Raw genomic sequence first — 23,610 nt, 5'->3', positions numbered from 1 at the left:
TATAAGAGGCCATGTAAGGAGAAATTAATTAATTAAATTTAGAAACACAGGGAGTGCTGTAACACCTTATACCTGCACCTCAGCGCATCAGGAATTCACATTTAAGGAAGACATGCTCTGAGTGTATTGAAAAATGTAAAATAAATAATCTGCATGGCTCCAGCTCTCAGACTCGTCCTCATCAGGGGTACCTGGTAGAAATGCAATGACAGAAACTCTAAAATGTTCCCAAAAAATCAATTTTTCTGGGCAGCACTGCTTCTGTCACACCACAGGACGAGCTGGGGTGTGACACTCGAGAATTCTTAACAAAGAGCAAAAAAGTCCTTGTTTACACAAGAGAAAAGGTTTATTGGTCTGTCTGGAGAATAAAAAGGCTTTATGAGTGGACAGGCAAGAGGTTGGTTTGTTTAATCTAAGGAATGCAAAGGCTGAAAAAAAAAGGGCAAAGAAAAATACATGGGATGAACATTGGAACAAAGCTCAGCAGGACAGGAGGGTTGTCCTCCCACCCATGAGCTTCTCCAGGAGCTCAAATCCCATCCCCAAATCATCCCAGGGCTCTCTTTGGTCACACAAAAACCCAAAATCTGGGTTTTAAAATGAACCTCAAGCAGCTGATGGTGGGATTTATGCAGGAGAGGAGCTGGGATTTCTGTCCCCTAAAGCAGAAATATGACACAAACCACACTTTTTTTTTTTTTTTTGTAGTTGTACTTTCAAAAATCTCAGTGTATTTGGCAGAAAACTAATAAAAAAAACCCCACAGAGTTCCACACCACAGTCCACAGCTTTTATAAAAGTGACAGAAGTACAAAAGAAAACAAAATACCACAGACATATCACATACACAAGGATGAAAAAAATTGGCATCTTCCTCCCTCAGATCTTTGGAGAATCTGCCCCAGGCAGCCACTCAGGTGTGGAAATGTAATTTTACAGGAATGTCACTGGTAACTTCCTGTTAACCAGTATTTTTATCATAAAGACTACTATATATCCATGCTCCAACCTTCCAAAAGACTGGCAATTATTAAAATCCACTCATTTTAACTTCAGTTTTGTTCCCCAAAAGTTCATGAGAATGTTTTTGTAGCTACACACGCGCTGCTTTGTTTTTTTTTTGCCAAAACTAATGACTGTTCTTGAGAATTCTGAAATGGAAAGTTAACTTTTAATCTTTGATCTACCACAAAAACAAATTTCCTATAAAAGAAAAGGAAACTTAAGAGCAGCAGAAATAAAGATTTGCCTCAGTTTATGGTTAATATTCCTCCTATCTGTCACAGATACTTCTGAGATTTCTTTACATTATCAGAAAGTAGGTATTTTACACACAGGTCAGACTCATAACCCTGAGTTTCTAAAAGGCAACCTTTTGTTGCACTCTTAGAAATAATATTAAAAACCCCCTTAATTTCTTTCCTCGTGCATGATAAAATGAAATTAAAACAACAAAATGGTTTCTTACAGAAATACAGAGATGCTGCTTCCTCTGTCAGTACAATTTTCAGTGGTTTTTCTACCTCCAAGCAGCTACAAGTATTGAATTCAACACTACACAGGGTTTGTGTGTGAATACTTGCATTTCAGTTTTGTCAATAAATGATTGGAATAAGGTATTTCCACGTTAAAATTTTGGAAGAAAACCACTACAAATCCTGAATTTGTAGTCAGCAGTAGGTGAGCTCACCACAGCTCATTTCCCATAGTTTGCTTCAACCAAACCTATAAAGTTGGGTTTTTTTTTGGGGGGAGAGAAGGGAGGGAATTCTAATCCCTCTTAGAATTATGGAATATCCTGAGTGGGAGGGGACCCACTTCAGTCCAACTCCTGCCCTGCACAGACACCCCAACATCCCATCCTCTGCTGTCCAAATGCTCCTGGACTTCTGGCAGGTTTTGGGGGCCCAAAAAGCCCTCAGGGCTTGAGGTGAGGGCACTCCAGGGCAGAGCAGAGTGGGACAATGCCCTCCTTGGACCTCTTCCACCTCCACACCACACGGGAACGATGGAGGATGCAGGAAATTCAGAACAACCACCAGGAATTTTCACGAGCCACCAACTCCATCCCTCTGCGAGCAGAATTCAGTGGTGGGGTCACCTTTTCACATTATTTGGATGGGGAGGGAGACAGGAATTGTTTTCCTGCAAGATATTGAAGTTCTTCCACCAACACAGGCTTAGACACCATTTGCAGTCGAGGAAAGACAACAAAGCCCAGGTTTAGCACGTTCCATGTCCTCTCTTTGGGGCATCAGATTCCCAAGGCTTTGCTGGATCCTTCCCAGCTCCTTCCTGCTTCAAGTCCTGGGCGAGACCTGCCAGAACTCAAAGGAACCAAAGGAACAACCACATCCAGGAGGATTTCCTTGGAGCCACGCTGGGCTGGGAGGATAAAGAGCCCCGTTAATCATAGGGTTCCAAATCCTTGGGGATCAGGGGCTCGGTGTCCTCGGTGGGTCCCGGCAGGGGCTGTGGGGCCATGGCCAGGCTGTGCAGGGTCTCCTGCTGGTGCTGTTTGGCCTTGTTGTAGAGCAGGACCCCCACGGTGACCAGGACAGTGCCCACGGCCGACAGGCTGGTGATCTTGTTCCCAAACACGATGATGCTGAGCCAGATGGACAGGGCGTGTTTGACTGTGCTGGCAACGCTGCAGACAACGGCAGGGACATCAGGGACAGGGGGGACAGTGGGGACAGGGGGGGACATCGGGGACGGGGGGGGACATCGGGGACAGGGGGGATGGGGGGGACAGTGGGGGATGGGGGGACATTGGGGACGGGGGGGGACAGTGGGGACGGGGGGGGACATCGGGAACGGGGGGGACAGTGGGGACATCGAGGATGGGGGGACATCGGGGATGGGGGGACATCGGGGACGGGGGGGACATCGGGGACGGGGGGGGACATCGGGGACGGGGGGGACATCGGGGACGGGGGGGACATCGGGGACGGGGGGGGACATCGGGGACGGGGGGGGACACGAGGGGGACACGAGGGGGACACGAGGGGGACACGAGGGGGACACGAGCTCTGCCACACCCCACAGTCAGGCTTCAATGTCTGCCTTGCTCCCAAACACCGTCTCAGATTCCTCATTCATTTCTTTGCAAATAGCTTTAGTTTTCCTCTTTTTTTTAAATGCCAACTTAAATTCCACTTTCAGCCCCAACTATCCTGATTTTCCTCATTCACCTCTTTGCACACTACATCTCTACTGCCTGGTTCTCAAGCAGAAAAAGTGAGCGGGTAAAAAAAAAAAAAAAAGAATAGAAAATAATGTTCCTGACAAACAATACAGAATTGTGTCAATGACCAAAAATTTATACATTTGTGTTTCTGACAAAAAGAAATTGTAAAACAGTGTTCCTGAAAAGGAACACAAAATAATGTTCCCGACAAAAAAAAAAAATAACAAACAAAATAATGTTCCTGACAAAAAAAACGTTCCTGACCCAAAAAAAATACAAAACAAAACAATGTTCCTGACCAAAAAAAAAAAAAAAAAAAAAAAAACAAAAAACCAAAATGTTCCTGACCAAAAAAAATACAAAATAGTCCTCTTGACCAGAGAACATAAAATATGTTCCTGACCAAAAAATACAAAATAGTGTTTCCTGATCAAAAAATACAAAACATTGTTCCTGACCAAAGAACATAAAACAGTGTTCCTGAAAATATAGAAATAATATATAAAATAATATATAATACAATTAATAAAATATAAATATATAATAATATAAAATAATATAGAAATAATATAGAAAATAATGCTCCTGAGAGTTTTACCTGAAAGTCACAGGAGAAATTTTGCCCATCAAGGCATAGGCTGTGACACTCTGCAGGTGGAACAGGACTCCATCTATCAGCAGGAGAATGACAATATCCTGGTTGTAGCTGAAGCTCCTCCCACTTTTCCCAATCACAGGCACATCCTAAATGGCAAAAAAACACCCCAAAAAACATAAACAAACAACAACAAACAAAGAAAAAAAAATTTAGTGCATGAGGAAAATCTAAAAGTGATTTTCCACCCAACTGTTAAAAGCAGATAGTTTTGCATTTAAATTTTAGCCCAACAAAATCTAAAACGCAAGACATTGAGATCCTGAAATTTTTTCTCAAAAGAAAAAAAAAAAAATTTTTGCTCTCACAGAGTTAATATTCCTGTACACCACACGAAAATCTACAAAAAGTCAAATATTCCAGTTGTTGTTTGCAAGTCTTTATCTCAAACCTCAAACACACTGAAGACAAAAATCACGATTTGAACTCAAAAATCCTGAGATAAACTCAGGTTTTTTGGATTAACTCATGTCTATATTAAATTCTTTCATTTACAATTTTCTCTTTTTTACTCCCCCAATCTCTTGCAAATATTGGGTGAAGTGTACTTCAGGCTGATTTTTAAAAAACGGGAAAGATAAAAGGTAAATATTAAGACTAACCTTTGTTGCACATTCTGCTAACAATTATAAAAAAAGAAACCTACCCTAAATTAATTGAAATAATAAATTCAAATTACCATGAAAAATATCCAAGCTGGAATAAGCATAACCACAGCAGCTGCACTTGTGTAGAACTGAAGCTCTGGGGCTCTGCAGAGGAGAAAAAAAATATTTAAAACTTCCTTTTTTAAAGCAAAGATAGAGCTTTGCTCTCAGGGAGTGAAGCTAAAAGGCACAAAAAGCCAAAAGCAGCTTTTTATCTCTTGGTAAAATACATATATATTATTAAAGGTGTTTTTTAGCACAAGGCTTTACTCTTGGTTTAAGTTTCAGAGTTAAAAAGTTGTTTTTTTTGCACACCCAACATTGTTAAGGATAGTTCCTGATTGCAGAGTAAGCACGGATTGCTGTGAAAATATTTTGGGGGGGGGGGGGGGGGGGTTTAATTAATATTTTAATATTTATTTTAAAATCAAATTTAGTATTTACAAATATAAAGAAAATATATAATTATATAAATATGTGAATATGTATATAAATATTTATATTTTAAAATATTTATTTCTGAGAGTTGTAGCTGATTATGAAATTTGCAGTGGGAGCTCAGGGGAGTTTTCTTACCCTGATAAAATGATAGAAGTGACCAGATTTACACCTTCTGGTGCAATATAATGCTAAATATTACTTTAATATAACTGTAATATTAATATAAATAAATAATTTTGTTTCTTTAGTCAGCCCTAATATAACCAAACCCGAAATATTTTGAATACTTACGAAAATCTGTATTTATCTCCACTGAGTAGTTTTTTGGAAAAGACATTTTGCAAACTAGAGAAGAAAATTTAACAAAAAAAGAGATTTTAAAAAAAAATTAAAACCACCATTTAGCTGTATTTTAATTAGGACAAATCAATCAATCCTCAGGTGGGTAAATGTTTTTTACAAATACAGAAAGGAGTTTGGTCTATTGAAGTTTTATCATTTCATCTCAGTAACGCTGTTAGAAAGTGAATAATTTGTTAAAAATGCATTTTCAATACCAACATTTCAATGCACTGTACAGAATTAACTACGTGAAACAATTTTCTTTCATCTCCTAATAGCATTAATTGTTTTTTCCCAGCCCCAGAGCTCTCGTGGTGCTCACCAGTCCATGATGTTGGTGGACAGGGCTGCAGAGAAGCCCAGGATGTTGAAGCTGATTTCAGTGGCAGTGCACAGAGCCAGCCCTCCCATCACAGGGATCAGGGAGAGATTCACCAGCAATCCTGCAGAGCAAAAGGGCCAATCCCAATTTAATTGCTGCATTTTTCATTTGTCCCACTCTGAATTTTGAGAGAATTTGAAATACTGAACAGCAGTCGAACCACGCTGAATTTCAGTTATTTAAAGCTACAATAATTTCTTGACAGAAAAACAACAACATTCCCTTTACACCAAACCCTTTTAATTCTACAAACTCATTGTGTTCACGCTGATTCTGCCAGCTGCATTTATTATATTTTAGTGGCCATTCTTTGACCACGGCCATTAAAAAAGAGAGTAATTAAATCTCATTTCAGGACTCACCAGTGTATTCTCCCAAAATCATCCGGGACATGATGACAGTGAAAATAGGAGCAGAGCTTTTCACAGTTTCTGCAAATGAAACTGCCACGTTCTTCAGGCTGACCAGGCCCAGGACCACTGTTGCAAATCTGCAGAAGAAAATCACAAGAAATTAATTTTAAAAATGAAGGAATTAATTAATGCAGCAGAAGAAATTAAAATAATGCTTCAGGAGCTACTCTTAGACACGCAGCATAAAAACTACTGCACTGTGATTTCTCCTGCACCTGCAAGGTCAGATCTATTTCTTTCAGCTTTGGCTTAAACATTATTTATTTAAGGCAAATAAAGGCACCCTTGGGCAATTGTGGAATGTCTTCGGCTGCAGAGTGGATTTCCAGAAAACAAATTTATTTTTTAACACACTCCAAAGTTCAAGTGACCAATTTTAAGCCAAAGTTTTCAACAGGCTCAGTTAGAAAAGTGAAAATCCCCTGAGAAACAGTAATTCACCACAGAAACTTTAGCTGCAGTTATCCATCTTTAGTGTAAATTAGATATGATACACAATTACCACAGTTTAAACCCTGAAATTAATTGAATTTATCGCTTATTTGATTTTCTTTATCAGGTTTTGCAGGGTAGAGGAAACAGAACCAGGCATTCTTATTCCCTGTTCGACCACAGACTGACACAATCCCAGCACCCAGCAAATATTTACTTTTCAAAAGATAAATTTTAATAGCCTGGATCAGTTTTGAGGCAAAAGGCTGGTAAATATTAATGCACTAAACAAACATCAGCCTCAAAAGAGAGCGGGAAGAAAGCAAATGGAGAGAGAAGTGAGCTCTGAAAAAATGTAAATGGGATGAGAAGGCCAAAAACTTGACAACTGGGACATGGAACAACAGCAAATAAAAATAAGATTATCCTGGGATATTTCTTGTGGGGGAAAAGGTGAATTTCCAAACACCTCATCAAGAATAAAAAGGCAGAGAGACATGAAAAAACAGCTTTGATTTGGAAAACCACAAATATTAATAAAGATAGTGCAGGAAAACTTTCCCTTTTACCTCATTAATCCAACAAAGAGCATGATCATGATGAAATTGGGGGGGTAGGAGATGCGGGTTTTGTGCTGGTAGAGACAGCACGGGACAAACATCTTGATGCAGCCAATGAAGGTGGTGGAAAGCATTTGAACAGCACCTAAAGGAGGATCAGAGAGGGGGAATAAAGTCAGATCAGAAGCTGGAACAGAACAAATCAATTTTCATGAGAAAATTCCTTATACAAACATCCGTGCAGTATTTTTGGCAGTTAAGAAACCACTGTGTATATTTTATATATTCTCACAAAAGCCCTTTGCTTCTACATCTAAGCAAGGCAGCACAATAAACCAAATGTTTGTAAACCTGGTTCACATGTAATCTGTTGGCTTTGTTTGCCCCTTAAAAAGAAAAAAAAAAAAAAAAAGAAACTAAAATGGACATTGGATAACAGAGATCACCAAAGGCAACTCTTGCACTGCACAGCTCTGGAGAGCATCAACAGCTTACTCAAAATTTGACTTTTTGTTAAACCCCCCAGCACAGAAAACAAACAAACAAAAAATTACTTTTTTTCCCCCCTCTTAAAGCTCCTCTAGGAGCAAAATTTCATCTTGCAAGAAGTGGATGAAAGGACAGTGTCACAAACCACTTTAAAGGCAAAAATCCCAAGTTCTCAGCCCCAAGATCCCTCCCCACACTTTCCAAACCAGGCATTTTTCACTTCAATTGAATAATTCTCTCCCTCAGATTTATATGGGATGGTCTGGGGTTATCAATCATAGGATCAAGGAATATCCTGAGCTGGAAGGGACCCACAGGGATCACCCAAGCCCAACTCTTATCCCTGCACAGCCACCCCAACAACCCCACTCTGTGCCTGGCAGCATCATCCAGAACTTCTGGCAGTTTTTGGGGCTCCCTCCCCAGTAAAATAAATAAATCTCTCCCTGGAATTCAAGAAAAGCAGGGTACCAAGCATGCTGGGCTCTCCCTCCAGCAAGGACAGAATGTATTTGTTAAGGAACAGAGTGCAAAAGCTGAAGAAAAACCACAGAGTGAGGTAGATGAGAGCATGGGAATTCCAGATGCCCAGGTCGGACTCGATGACAGTGGTCTCTGTGATTGTGATTTTCAGGACATTCTCCTCTGGCAAACTGTCACTGCGAGCAATCACAAATTTCTCACTCCTGTTAGCAAAGAGTGAGCCCAGCTGGAACAGGGATTTTCCCTTTGGCTTCTCCTCCAGCTGGGGAGGACTCGAGGCCTCCGGTGTCGGGGCGCTTGTCACGGCCGACATGGTGATGTGAAAAAAAAAATGAGTATTTGTCCTTCACACAAAGCAACACTGACACAGCACTTGTCCAAACAAAAATGTCACGTGCTTCATCTGCCAATGCTTCATCTGCCAGGGGCCTGGAAAATTGGGCTTGGTCCCCCAAAGAACATCTTGCAGGAGTATGAACTCCACATGTTTCTTCATGTGGGCTGCTCCATGTTTTCTGCCTAAGAGGGAAAAGAAGGGAAAGAAGGAAAAAACATGTGAGACATTTTACATCCCTAATGAAGCAAAACCAGCACATTTCACCTGCTTCTTCATATTTATGAAAGATGAAGAGACCTTCAGGAGGGATTTTTAACTCCTGATGTCTTCATGACAATATTAAGCAGCAAGAACTTATAGAGGTTTTTTATTCTAAAACAACACACACCCCCATCATCGTGTAGTGGTCCACAAAACCATAGTGGTTTATGTCCCTTTTCCTCTGGAGCACCTCAGCACAGCCTTTCCAATTATAAGTAACTCCTCTTCCAGATTCTACAGTGTCTTTGATCTCAGTCTGTCTTTAAACACTCCCCAGAAAAATCTTCCCATCCCAGCAAATTCAAGCAGGAACTTCTGTCCTTAGTACTAATTAACCTGCTACCAACCTGAGGCAAAGAGATCAATAATCAAGGGCTCTAACTCCCAGTAATCACAGAGCTATCTTGGTAAATGTATCCAGGTGAAAAAAATTAGGGAAATACATCCAAAAGCTTTCCAGACTGCTTGTCTATTTAATTACATGGGAATAATGCAACCTTCCTCATGTTGCTATACCTTGCAATTCAATATTAGCACTCAGAACTAATTCTTAAAGCCTTTTTAACAGACTGGGCAGCATAAGTCATTAAATGATTTGCATCCAGAGGTTTTTTCTTTTACAAATTACACAAAATGTGGCAAGTTACAGTAGCAGAGTAGAGGGAACAACAAAACCACCCTGTGATCTTTACTCCTCTCTTAATCAATGGCAAGAGAAATCCAAGAGTTGTTAGCAAGAGCTACTGCACCTGCCCTGATTTTATGAGCAGTTCACTCTATTTTCTTTTTTTTTAAAGATTTTATTTTTAATGCTTTTTACATGTCCAATGTGGCATCTCAAATAAATCACAAGGAGGTACTGAGGAGTTAAATATCTCATGTCAGTACCCTCCACAGCAGCTACTTAACAGTGAAATTCTCCATTCCTCACATTCCCTAGTTACCACAGCCATGCACTGAAGATTTCCACGCCCTTATCTCTTTCCCATTTTTCCAGGGATTGGTGCCAGCAGCACACTGAGGTATGGGACCCTCTGACACGATCACATTAAACCCCAAACCTGTGGTAACCCAGTTTAACACAAAACCTTGAAAAAAAGATATATGTTCTCCAAGAGAATTTGTGAAGAAAAATGGATTCTGGACTCTTCCTCCTTTTCCAGGTTATTAAAAAAATATCCCTCTACATTGAAATTAGTTAATCATCACAGCTTTTAAAATATCTTTTCTGTTTATCCAACTTAATTAAAACCAAGACCGACTGAGCCACACCCTCAGCAGCGCTGATACCAGACTCGATATCACTGATTCCACACGTGGCAGGAAGGAGAACAGCAAATAAGAACAAAACTACTCCCCTAAATTACAGATATCAGATTTGATATCACTGATTCCACACATGGCTGGAAGCAAAACAGCAAATAAGAACAAAACTGCTCCCCTAAATTACTGACCTGCTGGCTTAAATCAACTGGAAAGTCTAAATGGGCTGAAAGAGTTCTCCATCTGGAACTAATTCAGTCTTCCTCCCTCAAGGCCAACCAGCAGCTGATGTTTACCAACAGATGAAAACGTGGCAGTGGTTGGCAGTTGTTTCTCTTGGATTACTCACAAAGACTTAATCTTCCAGCTCAAAAGAACCAACAGTGTGAGCGCCTCTTACTCCTTGTACCTTCTCCAACCCTTAACTACGCTCCCAGTAACAATTACAATGAAAAAAAAATAATCCAGAAAGAACTTTAGACACTCGGCTTACCATGAACAAACACTAAGGCTCAAGTATGTTGCAAGGGTTTGAGAAGCTAGGGCTGATCTGACAGTGGGGAAAAAAACGTTTGTGTGCATGACCCCTCATCAGTTATGCAAAAGGTCACTCAAACATTGCTCCCAACGCAGCAAATGCACAAAATTCAGCACCCTGAGCAAGCCTCGCTCATTAACACCGCTTCACTCATAGCAGCGAGAGCATCCAAGATGCTTCAAACACCATAAATACAACCGCAGAAGACGCTGAAAGGCTGAAAAGATTAGCGCTTTGTGGCACTCCAGCTGTGTTTCTGCTCACCCACTGCCAGAGCCTTCCCTCCGCATTCCCAACCGGCTCCCCGCAGTCCATTCCCGTTCCGTTCCCATCCCATCCCCGCCCGTGTCCCGGTGCCCGCAGCTCCCGGAGTGGGGTTCGGAGCCCTTCCGACCCAGCCTTGGGGCCCAGGGGGTTTCCAGCAGCGCCATCCCCCTGCCCAGGCCCAGCTCGGATCCTCCTCTGCGGCAGCGCCCGCCGCTCCCATCCCTCCATCCCTCCATCCCCGGAGCCCTCAGCGCAGCCGGGCCGGCACCTGCGCTGCCCGCTCGCTGCTCCCACAGCTCCGGTACCAACCACCGGGCTGCGGTAACACCGGGCAGCTCCCGCCCATCCCCTGCCGTGCCCGGAGCCCCGGGCTCAAGAGGCGGCTCCGGCCGCGCACCGCCCCGCCGGGCCCTGGGGACTCAGCCAGCGCCGAGCTCTCCCCTTTGTCACCGCGGCGGCGGGGAGGCCATTTTACCAAAACCACGAGGAAACCAAGCAAAGCAGAAAGGGTTTTACAGGGCACGCACAGCCGGGTAGAGCCGCGCAGAGCGCCGCGCCGCGGGCCGCCCCTCCACCGAGCCGGGCGGGATGCCCAGCACCGAGGGGACCCCCGGGGCGGAGGGGCGGGAGCGCGGCGGCCCCGCCGCCCGGGAGGAGCCCGGGCAGCGCTTCCCGCCCGTGCTGGGGAAGTGACGCCGAGCGGGCCGGCCCCGGAAGAGCCGCCGGGACCCCTCCGCAGCCATGTAGGGCCCGCTGGCCGGGCCGGGACGCGACGCGCGGCCGCCGCCATGGACGGCAGGTACGGCCGGGCCGCACCACGCGCGGCGCGGGGGCGCCTCCCCGCGCTCCCCCCGCGCCTCGCCTGGAGGCGCCCGTGCTGGGGATGGGGGAGCGCGGGCGGTTCCCCCCCCCCCCCCCCCCGCTGTGGGGGTGGTACGGCCCTCTGATGGCCCCGCTCTCTCTCCCTCAGCGGCGCCGCGGCTCCGGCGGGGCCGAGCCTGCCCAACCTCACCCCGCGGCACCGGCAGCTCATCCCCACGCCCTGCGGCCCCGTGAGTACATCGCTGCTGTGGGCAGCTTGTCCTCCGCGTTTCTCTGCCCGGAGGGGAGGGATGGAAGAGCGTGGCTCAAATCCGCGTCCCAAGTCAGGTGCCATCAGGGAAGTCCGCACGCCGAGGCTTGGCACAGCTCTGCTGACGGCATCGTGGAGTGTCCTGAGCTGGGAGAGATCATGGATCCGGCTCCTGGCCCTGCACACACACCCCAAAATCCCACCCTGTTTACCCCTGACAGCTCCTGGAGCTCTTGAGGCAGTGCCCAGCACCCTCTGGGGGATGAACCTTTCCCAAAATCCAACCTCACCCTCCAGCCATTCCCTGCTCCTGTCCCTGTCCCAGAGCAGAGATCGGAGCTGTCCCTCAGGAGGAGCTGCAGCCCCTGAGGTCCCCTCAGTCTCCTGCAGCTGAACAAGCCAAGTGTTAAATTCCTGCGAGGATGCTGCTCCACCTGAAATATTTTAATAAAAGTAAACAAGGTCTTTGCCTTGCTGAGAATGCTGACCCTGTCCTTACAGTTTCCTAAAACTGGAAGTGTAGGGAAATGTTATTTCCACGCTCTGGCAGGTGTGCACGTGGGCATTGGCAATCTCCATGTCATGGATTATAACACCATGGCCTTGTGAGGCACAAAGACAGGCTGTGGGTACAAACCAGCACCATCTAGGCTGAGATTAATTGTGAAGTAAAGTTCTACTTCTCCCTTCCTCAGCAGTTTGGGAGTTTCAGTCTAATCGTGGAGTTTCTCTTCCTTTTCCTGAAGGAAACCCTGCACTGTCTCATTTACCCCACTCGCCTCAATGTGATTTTTAGGAACAGCAATGGATTTATTCTGCATGATGTGTTCAAGAATTTTCTCCCTTTACAGATAAAACCATGTTCAGAGCTCTCATTCCCTGTGAAGATCTACTTCTGTGTCACTATTTTGTCCCTGCTGAGTGTCATAGGGCTGACCATAGAGACACTGGTGCGCCAGACTGAGGAGGATTTCACCATTTCCCTTATTCAGTTGGTTGGAGTTGGTAAGAAACCCGGTTTGGATGGAGTAAATAATGAAAATAATAATAATACTAATAATAAATAAAGTCATCAAGCAGCAGCTGAAGTTTCTTATATAAGAGATACTGGATGTTCAGCTGTGCCAGAAAAACTCACCAGTTCCTGTTTTAATGACTGAATTTTAATGAAATTCAAGTGTTCACAGTCCAAACTTCCTTCTTGGGGTATTTCCAATCAGAGCTTCAGAAACTTCTGGAGTCCATTTGTATTAAACAGAAATTAGCATGAAAATAATAAACTCGAGGATTTCAGGAAATTTCATGTGCATATTCCATCACTGCAAAAAGCTTGATGAGGAAAAAAGAGCTTCTTTTCAAATTTGTACACATCTTTGTGGATTTAGCAGCTGAGTTTGCAAAACAAGGAAATACCATCTTAAGCCTTCCAGGTCTTCCTGAGGTCATGTCCAGAAAATCACGATTCACTTTGGAATTGGCCAATCATTTTCCATTTTCTCAGTCCCTGTTAAGGGCAGTGAAAAAGGAAGTTTGTTCACTGAAGGTTTATTTAGACTGAAGTTGTTATTTAATTTGAAAATTTGTACAATGCTGTCCCCATGTCCCAGCACAGCAAATGTGGATGAGTTGACGTGTGGAATTAAGGAAGCAGTGCTTTGGAAAGAGGAATTTGTTGTTCCTTTGGCTGTGGTAAGAATTAACCAGTGTTTGCAGCAGCATCCTGTGAAAGAACAAAGCCTTTGCCTTAGGGAAGTTTTTACCAAAAAAGCATAAAATTCACAGTGACAGCTGACTGGATGTTTGATATATTTTATAAAAATTAAACTCAGACCTGTCCTGACCTAATTATTTTTTGGATTATAGTTTGCAGAGTGGTGTGTTACAAAATTTCCACACGTAAATAAAGTGAATCTAGTCTAGGTTCAGTTCCACACACAAACCCTGTGCAGTGGCCAGACCACAGAGGCAGCACTGTGGAGGCTGTGTGTGAGTAATAAACTGCTTTTCAGTCACCTGAATTACTCGGGGAAGATGATTTGATTCCATTTCTTTAGTAAAAATGTTGCTGTTTCATTTATTTCTAATAAACAACTGCACATAATGTTCAGTGTGGTATTCATAGCATGACCCAGCCCAGCTGCCAGTTTGGAGAATACACTGCCATTTCCATGGTGTTACTTCACAAGTGATTAAAAAACCTAACTAATTATTGAATTTCTTGTGAGCTAAACACAGTGGGGAGCACTTTAATTACCTGATTCAAGCTCCTTGGTGAGAACAACGACCAAGGAGCCTCAGGAACACTTTGATCCTTCCACTTTGGCTCCAAAATTGGGAATTTTGGCCCTGTTTGAGCTGGCACTGACATTCCCTCTCCTCCCCAGTGTTCTGTGTGTATTATGTGAGCAGGGGCATCCTGCAGGAGAACTGCCAGGAGCTCGTGGTGTTTGTGCTCTCCATCCTGCTCGTGATGCTGCGCTCCATCATCAACTTCACCGTGCTCCCCTCTGAGCAGAAGCCAAAACTCCTGGTCAGTCTCCTGCTTTTAATCAGCTTTTCCTTCCCCCCACAGCCTGGCTTTGAAAATCCATCACTGGCAAGGCAAGATGTCTGTAGTAACACAGATTGTACTAAAACAAACAAACAAAAAACCCAAAATATATTTTTATATATATATTTATTTATATTTGCATTTCTATATTGATATTGTAATATATAAATGTAAAGATAAATTATTATGAGTTTATATATATGTTATATATATAATTATTGATACTTATTACTATATATCCTTATGTTATAAATACTACATAATATATATGCTATATAATACACAGTTATGTTATTATATATACTATATGTTAATTTTTTATTAGTAGTTTTTATAGATTATAACTTATTGTTTCTTTTTATTTACATTAATATTTACTTATAATTACATTTATACTTATTACTATTTATTATATTTTATCTTTTATATTATATTAATAGTTATAGTTTTATTATATATATTAATTGTTTCTGTTACACATATTACTTATTTTATTGTTATTATATTTTTGTAATTATTTTTATATTAATAACAATTCTATAATTGTTATTATATTATTGTTACTGATAACAGAGAATCAGGCTGAATTATCCCTACTGAACAACAAAATGTGCACACCCACAACTGCAAATCTTCTCTGAGCTGTTCTCTGAGTTTCCTTATGGCAGCACCCACAAGTAACAGAAATATCAAAGAATTACACAGAATTCCTTCACTTCACCTGCTTCAGATTTCCCTCTGTGCAATGTCTGGCCTGAAGTCACATAAATCCAACCTAGGCTGGAACTGGAATTCCCAGTCTGTAGGCACAGCAACTACCCAGTGCTCATAAAGCTGTTTTTATGAGATTTGTGGGAACCTTCAAGGTAACAAAAAAGATGCAATAATGCCACTCCAGGTTATTATGTTTGCATTTCGTAGCAGTGACATTTATTAAAGCATTGTGTCCTAGGCCTTGCTAAGGTTTGGTGTTAAATTCCCACTTGCTGTGCTTCCAGGAAGTGCTTGCTTTTTATCACATTTTTCTCAGCAAGGTGCTTCACTGCTGTGAAGTCACCCAAAAATGACTCTTCAGCAGGAGAGGTGGCAGCCAGGCAAGGGAGATGGAGCAAGGCAGCTTTGCCAATTCAGTTTATTTATCAATTGGATATTCAGTTAAACACACTTTATCTGCAGCAAACTGGGTTGGTAGGGCCAATAAGGAACAGGCATCAAAGAAATGCAAGTTACTTTTAAGATGCACAGCCATGTCATCAGTTTAAATATTAAACAAAAATTTCAAAGTAAAGCCTGGTATAAATGTAAAAAATATTATTAGGCCTTTTTTTTACTACTCCAACTGTAACTTGGATTACTGGAACTCTTCTTCCTGAGCCAGAATAATTTGTAGTTATAAATATTTTCATACCAATGAAATTCTGAAGGATGTTTTGCCACTTGAACTGTCCTTAAAGCAGGAGAAACCGAGTGGTAATTCCAGCAAAGTGGACACAAACTGACACAAACCTGTGTTCCTTGGAATTCTGCAAGTCCAGCATTGAGAATAACCCCCAGCCCCCAGTGGGAAAGGTTGTTTTGCTCCAACAGGAAGCTCAGAACCGGTCTCTGTGAAGAGTTTGTCACTCCTGTCTGTATTTGCAGCTGGTTCCAGTGCCAGCCTGTCCCTGCTGTGGCCAATCCTGTGTTCTCCTCCCTCAGGCTCGTTTTGTGCTGATCCTGCTGGTGGGCTCCTTCGATGTGATCTGTGCCCTCATCCTCATCCAGAGCCAGTCCATGATGGCATTTCGGGTGGGGGGTGCCCTGGAGAGCCTCCAGTCCCAGTACTTCATGCTCAGCCTCTGCTTTTCCATGCTCACTTTTGATCTGCAGGCACAGGTACAGAGCTCTGGCCCCCACATTCCCTTTTTCCCTCTCACTGGTGATATCTTGGACTGTCTGAATTGAATTATTCCTTTCCAAGAGCAATCCTCTCTTGTAGCTTATTATATTAATTTAATAATGCTTGCAGCTCCGTGTGTTTGCCATAGCTTAGCTAAAATCCATAAAAATAAATCAAAATGTATTTTATCATTGTCCTGTACAAAAGAAGAACTGAATCTTATTTTTGGGAAGTTTATCCCTTAAAAAAACATTTCATCCAGGAGCCCATGGCCTCCTGAAATAAGCCTGTTTATTCCTGGTTATTATTGAAATAAGCCTGGTTATTCCTGCCCATCTCAGCCTCCAGTCTCCTGCTTTCCAGCTACCTCCTGCATTGAGGAAATGATTCTGGGGTGGGAGAGGGGAACTTGACCAGCAGGGCAGTGAGACAGAAAATGAAGTTACACATGGGGAAAGTGAACCCAAGACCTGTTAGTTCTGTAAGCGCCCCTTATCCTTATTTAGTGCTGCATTCCTGTGCTTTATCTGCTCTCCTGTTCACACAGGGAAGTACCTCTGTCCTTGTTTGAGGAATAATTTCAGCTTTTAGACCTGTGCCCAACTTGCTGTTGCAGGGAGTTTGTTGCAGATTTTTTTTCTTTGTGGGGCTGCACAGTCTCCAGGAATGATTTCATCAAATGTTTGCCTCCCCCAGCTGTGCCTGTGCATCCTCCTGATCAGCCTGCACGAGGTCACCTTGCTGCACAACATCATCTCAGCCACGGGCGTTGTCTGGGGCTGCCTGAAGGTCACCGTGGGCATCATTGCAGTGAGTGTCCAGCTGCAGGGGACACCAGGGACACACAGCCCCTGGCACTGCCCATCCCCACCCTCAGGGATTCCCACAGGCTCAGGGAGGGGAGCCAGCATGGAGAAGAGCAGAGCACCACCAATATTGAAGGTTTTGTGTAAATCTGTGTCTGAACTGAGCACAGGGAGTGAAACAAAGTCATGTTGTCATTGTGACAATGAGTTTGTCACATTGTGACATTTGTGACAATGAGTTTGTCACATGTGGCATCCTTCATTTTGACTGAGGGACATTGTTTTAGTCTCAGTCCTTGATCACTTCAATGAAATCTGGAGGATCACATAATATTTCTGCCTCTCTGCCAAGGCTGGGTGACACTGGGAGCAGTCCCCCAAATTATTACAGTGTTACAGACACAGTGAGGCCTTAAATCCTTAGGAAACCACACCAAAAAGATGAGGGGTCCTTTATTGGGGCATCTCCTTCAAAGCTCAGAGACAGTTTCCAGGTTAACCTAAAGATTTGTGAACTTGAAATGTCATTTTTCATGTCAGACTGAACCTCCTCTGAAATCTTGAGCCTCAGTTCCAAGAGTGATTGCAGAATCAGGGCCAAGGTGCATCAGATAAGTGAGTTTTTTATTACCAGGAAGGAGTTCAGGGGTTTTCGGGGGTGGATGTTGTTTTAGGCTCCTGGGGTGTTTGCTTTAGTCATTCACATAAATTCCTGACAGCTGAAATACAGCTCCCTATGTGTTTTGATGGCTTTCCTTGCTAAAATTGTGCTTTTAAAACACATCGGTTTTGGGTTTGGGAGGAACCTGGTGCTGTTCAGATGCATCAAATCCAATCCTAACACTGGCACAGTCACTGCTTTCACCTCCAGTGACTCAGCTGCTTTTCCTTCCTTTGCTCGGACCTGCCTTCCCAGCCCAGGGCTGCTGCAGTCCCTTTCTTCTTTCCCAAGTCCCAGGCTGAATTGTGAAATTAAATTCTCCTGGCACTTCAATCCCCTTGCTTCTCCCACATTTCACTCCTCAGTGACTGCATTTCTGTGGAGTAAAAAGAAAGGTGGAGAAAGAGTCACAGGGAGCTTTCAGTCTGTTACCTATGAAAACATCCAGCTGCTGGAGAAAATCTGAGTGTGCCCAGAGAGAAAGGTCATCACCACTCGTGGCCCAGCTCAGGGGAAAACAGAGGCTGAATTTCCTGCTAAAAAACACGAGTGGAGAAGAGGAGAGCAAAGCTAAAACTGAGAACTCAGCTTAACCAGTACTGGAAATGCTATAAAAACATGCAGCTTTTATAGAGTATATAGCAATGACTTAAAAAGCTGTATCTTATTTTGCAGATTTTAAAAGAGCTGAAACCTCTGGTGTGGGTATTTCTGATTCAGAATGTGCCTGAGGTGGTTTATCTCATCTACCTGCTCTACACGGTAAGGGGAGCAAGGCTGGGGGTCTCAGCCTCATCATTCTCAGGGCCCAGAGGTGCTGCCTCACCCCTTCCCTGCAGGTCCTGCTGGATTTGAAGAGAGCAGAGCACATCCTGCCTCTCCAGGATCAGCTTTTCAGGACAGGGACCAAGTCAAGTTGCTCTTTGAACTGATCAGAGGGAGACGCTCTGGAAGTCCCTGCAAAGAATGATGAGGGAAAGATGAAACAAAATTTTGTTCAAGATACCTCCTCAAAAATGCCTCCCCTGCTTTATAAGAAGCCTCATATGGTGCCAGAGCATTTGACCAGGGCTCAGTTGTTGTATTCTAAAGAATTTCTCAGGCAGCACCCACAGCTGTCTATCCTGTTGTAGCCAAAACAAGGCAGTGTAAGCCAAACAAACTCCAGTTTGGGGCAGTTTTTTGGCTCTGTAACACTGACAAAACCTTTATCAGTGGACACCTCCCACAAGATGTTTGAAAGGAGCTGAGGAGAGAGGAGGGCAGGGGGAAGCTAAGCTGTTCATCCTGGGCAGGGCTGGAATGCTGAGAGAGGCCAGTGCTTCTCATCCTTCACACCCACAGCCCCCAGACAGCCACAGCCTCAGGGATCCCTTTAGCAAATGGAGCTTCCCATTATTCCTGTGTGAGCTGGCAGAGCACAGCAGGACTCCACACTGTGTGTACATCATAAAATCAGGAAACTGAGATGGTTTCAAAGTGACCAATTTTTCTTTTTTCTTTCTTTTCCTCCAATTACCCCCTGGTGACTTCTTTCAGAAATTCAGTGCTTGGTTGCACGTTGTAACTTGGAGGCTCTTTGGCAGGTGGTGGTGATGGTTTCGTGTCTCCCTTTTTCTGCAGGTGATAAGGGAGTGGGGCAAAGGCAATTCTTACACCCTGGAGGCTGCTTTCATCACTGGCTCCTGCATTTCTGTCGCAATAAAATCTGTTCTGTTCTGGGCTCTGGTTCACGTCTACCGCAGCTTCGGGCAGGGGCTGAGGGAGAGAAGTAAGTACCCAAAACTTCACTGGGAAGGGTGGAGCCTGTTCTGTCACAGGGAAAGAGCCAGGAGGATCCTTAGGGATAATCACAGGAGAAGGCAGATCCCCAGTCAAGCACTTCTGCTACCTCAGAATTACTGGGCTGCCAAAGCTCAGAAGCTGGGTGGGACTGATGTAGCTTTTCCCTGAAGAAAGAACTGCTGCTGTCCAAAAAATCACACCTGTGTGAGCAAATCTCTGTCTGCTTGCAATGTTTCTATCCCTGTACAATACAGAGACAATAAAGGGACCTGGGAGGCACTGATGTGGCAGAACCCAAAGCTGCTGTTCCCTGAGGGTCACTGAGCCCCTGCAGTGCTGCTGACTGAGCTCCTCCTCTTCCCACAGTGTTTTCTTCCTATGGAAGGATCGACTCCTGAGCCCTCCCTGTGCTCCCCTGCAGCTCTCACTGAGTGAAGCCACCCCAGGAACTCCTGACCAAGGACCTGCATTCAGGGTGGCAATAAAAAGTCACTGTCCCAGGATGGAGGAGGTTCAGGAAGGTGTCACACATTCCTTGGAGCAGTGCAGGTGGGACAGAGCTTAAAAAGCAGAATGTGCTTGGGAAACTCCCAGCTGATCCTGCTGACAGGACCAAGCCTTTTTCCCTCCTTGTCCTGCTGCTTTGGAAGCACAGGGGGTTCACACCTGCATGTGAGTGGGGAATGTTGCTCCTTTCACTGCTTTCTGCCTGGATAGACACAAAGATCATGAAGGAAAGTTGCACACCCATGCTCTGTACCCAAGTCTAGAAGGGGATTGTGCTGCCATCATTTCCCAGCTTGGATCTACTGCTGAACCCTGATGGTTTGGTGACAGTGGTGTCCCCTGTCTAGAGCTTCTTTTGCTCCTCTGGCTTCAGAATATTTCTTTTTTTTAACCCCAGCTACACATGAAAACTACTCCTTGTAACCTCACCCCTCCCTCAGTGTAACCAAGGTGCCATTTCATACCAGGGGGACTGTTACAATTAAGCCTTTAATATTGCAGTTGAAAAGTTTGGTATTTTATTGACTGGAACCTTTGACTACTGGCTATTTTTTAATAAAGTATAAGCACAATTTGTGAGTGGATAATTATTTTACATGGAACAGCAGCAATTCAATGGGAAATCCATTGAAACTGATTAGGGAAGAGGTTGGGACTGGAATTCATAGGTGCTGTGGACACTGCCATTGCAATTCTCTTCAGACACAGTTTTATTTGCAGGCAGCTGGACTGCAAAAAGCAATTTAAATTAAAAATTTATTGCAGCTTATTAGGGCAATTTACAAGGATTTTATCAAAACTACTGCAATTTCTCATCCTAACCATCCAAATCAGAACTTCTATTACAAATACCTATTTTTCTCATCTTGATCTCCTAAACCTGAATCAAATCTGCTGTTTCTGTAGCCCAAGGGAGGCATGAAGAGGTTAATGCTGTGTAGCCAGACTGCAGGGGCTGATGGAGCATCCCACAAGTCCCAGTGGCACCAGGAATTGTTGCTGGAAGAATTTAAACATTTAAATGTCACAATGAAACGTTTTCAGTCCTTCAGATTAAGAGGGGAAGCTCTGCTCTTGCACTAAGCCTGTGCTGGGGCAGAAGGAGGTGAGGGAAGTGTTTTATGTCTGTCACTGTTAGAGAAAGTGCTCTGGCCCTGGACAGCAAACTTTGTCACCAGCCAGGCGTGGAAGGATGAAAAACTTTTGCCAAGGTGCCTTGTCAAACAAAAACTCCATTTAAAGGTAGATTCTTTACTGCAAACATCTCTCTCAACTGTTGGAATGATACAGATTAAATATGAAATCCAAATACTTAAAACTCATCATGAATCTCAAGTTCCATGGAAGAAGTGTCTAGGACTTCATTCCATGTTTCTACCACAGCATCTAAGCCTCATTTTTAATCCTAAACTTCTGGATATCAAATTATCAGATTGCCCTTATCTATTTCTTCCTTCATATTTTTATTATTTGGCCTTTAAAAACAGTATTTAATGCAGCCCAGCTGGCTGTACACAAGATTTGTTTCAACTTGCCCAGCAAATCCAGCAGTTCCTTTGAGACTTTCGAGGAAAACCTGGTATCAGACATTCAAAAAAGCCTTGGGTGTATTCCCAGAAAACAGATGCCACTGTCCTGTTGGAAGAGTCAAACCCCACACAATTCCAAGGAACTTCAATTCACAATTTTATATTCTCCCCAGTCAAAAGACAAATTGACCAATCCAACTTTACAAAAAGTTTTTATTGAAAGGATTGAAAAATATTTTGTTTCTCAACAATATTTAAAACCAAGCCTTTAATGTGTTAACAATATGTAACAGGATATTTCATCTTTTAAAAATTCAGTACACTGCTTTATTCCCTACTACAGTTGGTAACAACTTCTTCAATTTCTACCAGAGGGTAACTTTAAAAAAAACAAAAAAAAAAAAACAAAAAAAAAAAAAAAAAAAAAAAAATTAATTTCCCAGCTTCCATTTTGGCCCTTTGTAAATGAAAGGATCTGTAGGTGCCAGTGACTTACAAACCCTTTTATTAAAAACTCTTAATCAGCAAACCCCCATTTTTAGCACAGTTTAACCAAGTTATTCTGAATAAGCTACATCAGCAAAATGAGGTTTTATTGCCAATAAAGTGAGGTGCATGTCAGCTTTTTTTCTGGTTAAGCTCCCCCATTCCTGGAGCAGTTCAAATGCAGAACTCCAGGGCTGCTCCAGCCTCACTCTCCTGCAGTTTGCAGATTAAAAGCCTTGCAAAGGGACTTTGCACACTCGGATAAACTCTGTGATGTATGAACACAGCCCAGGCTGTGAAAGCAGCTGGGCCAGGGAGAATCAAGGCAGCTTTTGGAGGAAAAGCCAGGACTGCATTGCCTGCCCTGCCTGAGCTGAGGCTGCAGCTCTGCCTGGGCTCAGCAGCCACCCAGAAAATGCCTTTTTCTCAGCAGGAATTCCATACAAGCAAAGCTGCAGCAGCCTCAGAGCCAGCAATGCAATTGCAGCAGGTGATAAATTGAAAGAAGAATTTTCAAGCCAACCCCTAATGTAGGTCTAAAGTAGTTCAGTACACTTTGATTACAGATTTCATTACCTGTGCACTCTGAAAATTAAAAGTTCGGCAATTTAGTCAAGAATAGCTTTAGTGTTATAAAAAGCATAAATAAAAAGTGCTGAATATAGTTTTTATCTTTAAAAAAATACTAGATAAGGCTCATAAATCATTTCACCTCTGCAAAATGATTTTCCACTCTCCAGTGTGCCTAGAACTGCTCATTCTCCACTCATCCACACACTTCTCTAGACACCAGACCCTGTCCTCTCAATTATTGCATGGTTAAATAAAAGAGTTTCAAAGCAAAAAGCCTGACACTTCTCTAGTTCAAAAAGTAACCAGTTATCAAATAACTGAATATTCCACTTAGGAAACCCGTAAGCAGCTTCAAAACAGTGACAAAACAATTACTGCAGATTCAAGTGAAAGAGAAATCCCAAAAGCTCTCTGGATAGTCTCCAAGATAGGCCAAAATCCATCTGGTTTTGACCAAATCAAACCAATATTCTATTTTACAAAATGTACAAACCAAGCATTAATTTATATGACCACGCTTTCATTGTGATTTGAATCGTTACCCAAGAGTTTGCTTCTCTTTTCTGGAAAAGTGCTCTCACCTGCATTCCATGAACTCAGCCCAGGGCAGCATCCAAAAGGGATGAGGCATTATTGAAACCACCAGAGGACAACAGGTCAGGCAGAGTTTGGAAATGAACCCATTTCCCACTTCCACTTTGGACCACAGAAACAATGTAAGACAATCATGAAAAACGTTCAGCGGAGATTCTCACCCCGTTCCCAAGGAGATCCCAGCTCAATCAGAAAATTCATCCTTGGCAAGATTCTGCCACAGGCTGACACTGAACAGCTCCTGGCCCCTCCTTTAGTGAGCGATGCAGCAAGACTTGAAAATGCTGAAGTTTGGATAAGATGATCAAGAGACTGCACCACAGAGAACATAAATGTAAACATTATCCTTGGGTTTGCTATTTTGCAGTTAAAGTACAGTACAAACCCTTTTTCCCCCCAACCATTCTTTTGTCAGGGTGGTTTTTTTTTTTTTTGTTCTTTCATAAAAGCACATACAATAAAAT

General features: G+C 43.2%; 2 protein-coding genes across 2 annotated transcripts; one reads left to right on the top strand and one right to left on the bottom strand.

Annotated features, from left to right (window-relative positions):
• Positions 1-747: 747 nt before the first annotated feature.
• Positions 748-8,708, bottom strand: SLC35E2B (solute carrier family 35 member E2B). Its single transcript, XM_062507520.1, has 8 exons — positions 8,026-8,708; positions 7,075-7,210; positions 6,023-6,150; positions 5,601-5,721; positions 5,228-5,281; positions 4,528-4,600; positions 3,792-3,937; positions 748-2,653 (listed from the first exon to the last, which is right to left on the bottom strand). Exons 1-8 carry the CDS (start codon positions 8,348-8,350, stop codon positions 2,410-2,412), a joined length of 1,227 nt encoding a protein of 408 aa, XP_062363504.1. The 5' UTR covers positions 8,351-8,708; the 3' UTR covers positions 748-2,409.
• Positions 8,709-11,412: 2,704 nt separating this feature from the next.
• On the top strand, positions 11,413-20,530 carry LOC134052825 (uncharacterized). The gene is made up of 9 exons (XM_062507509.1): positions 11,413-11,502; positions 11,674-11,755; positions 12,627-12,780; positions 14,160-14,305; positions 16,025-16,201; positions 16,902-17,015; positions 18,348-18,434; positions 19,296-19,443; positions 19,824-20,530. The coding sequence occupies exons 1-9, from the start codon at positions 11,492-11,494 to the stop codon at positions 19,853-19,855; spliced, it is 951 nt and encodes a 316-aa protein (XP_062363493.1). The 5' UTR covers positions 11,413-11,491; the 3' UTR covers positions 19,856-20,530.
• The last annotated feature ends 3,080 nt before the right edge of the window (positions 20,531-23,610 follow it).

The sequence above is a fragment of the Cinclus cinclus genome, chromosome 23 (genome assembly GCF_963662255.1).
Source record: "Cinclus cinclus chromosome 23, bCinCin1.1, whole genome shotgun sequence".
Classification (NCBI taxonomy): Eukaryota; Metazoa; Chordata; class Aves; order Passeriformes; family Cinclidae; genus Cinclus; species Cinclus cinclus.
Note: the sequence above shows the minus strand (reverse complement) of the source record. Positions and strands in the feature narration are given on the sequence as shown.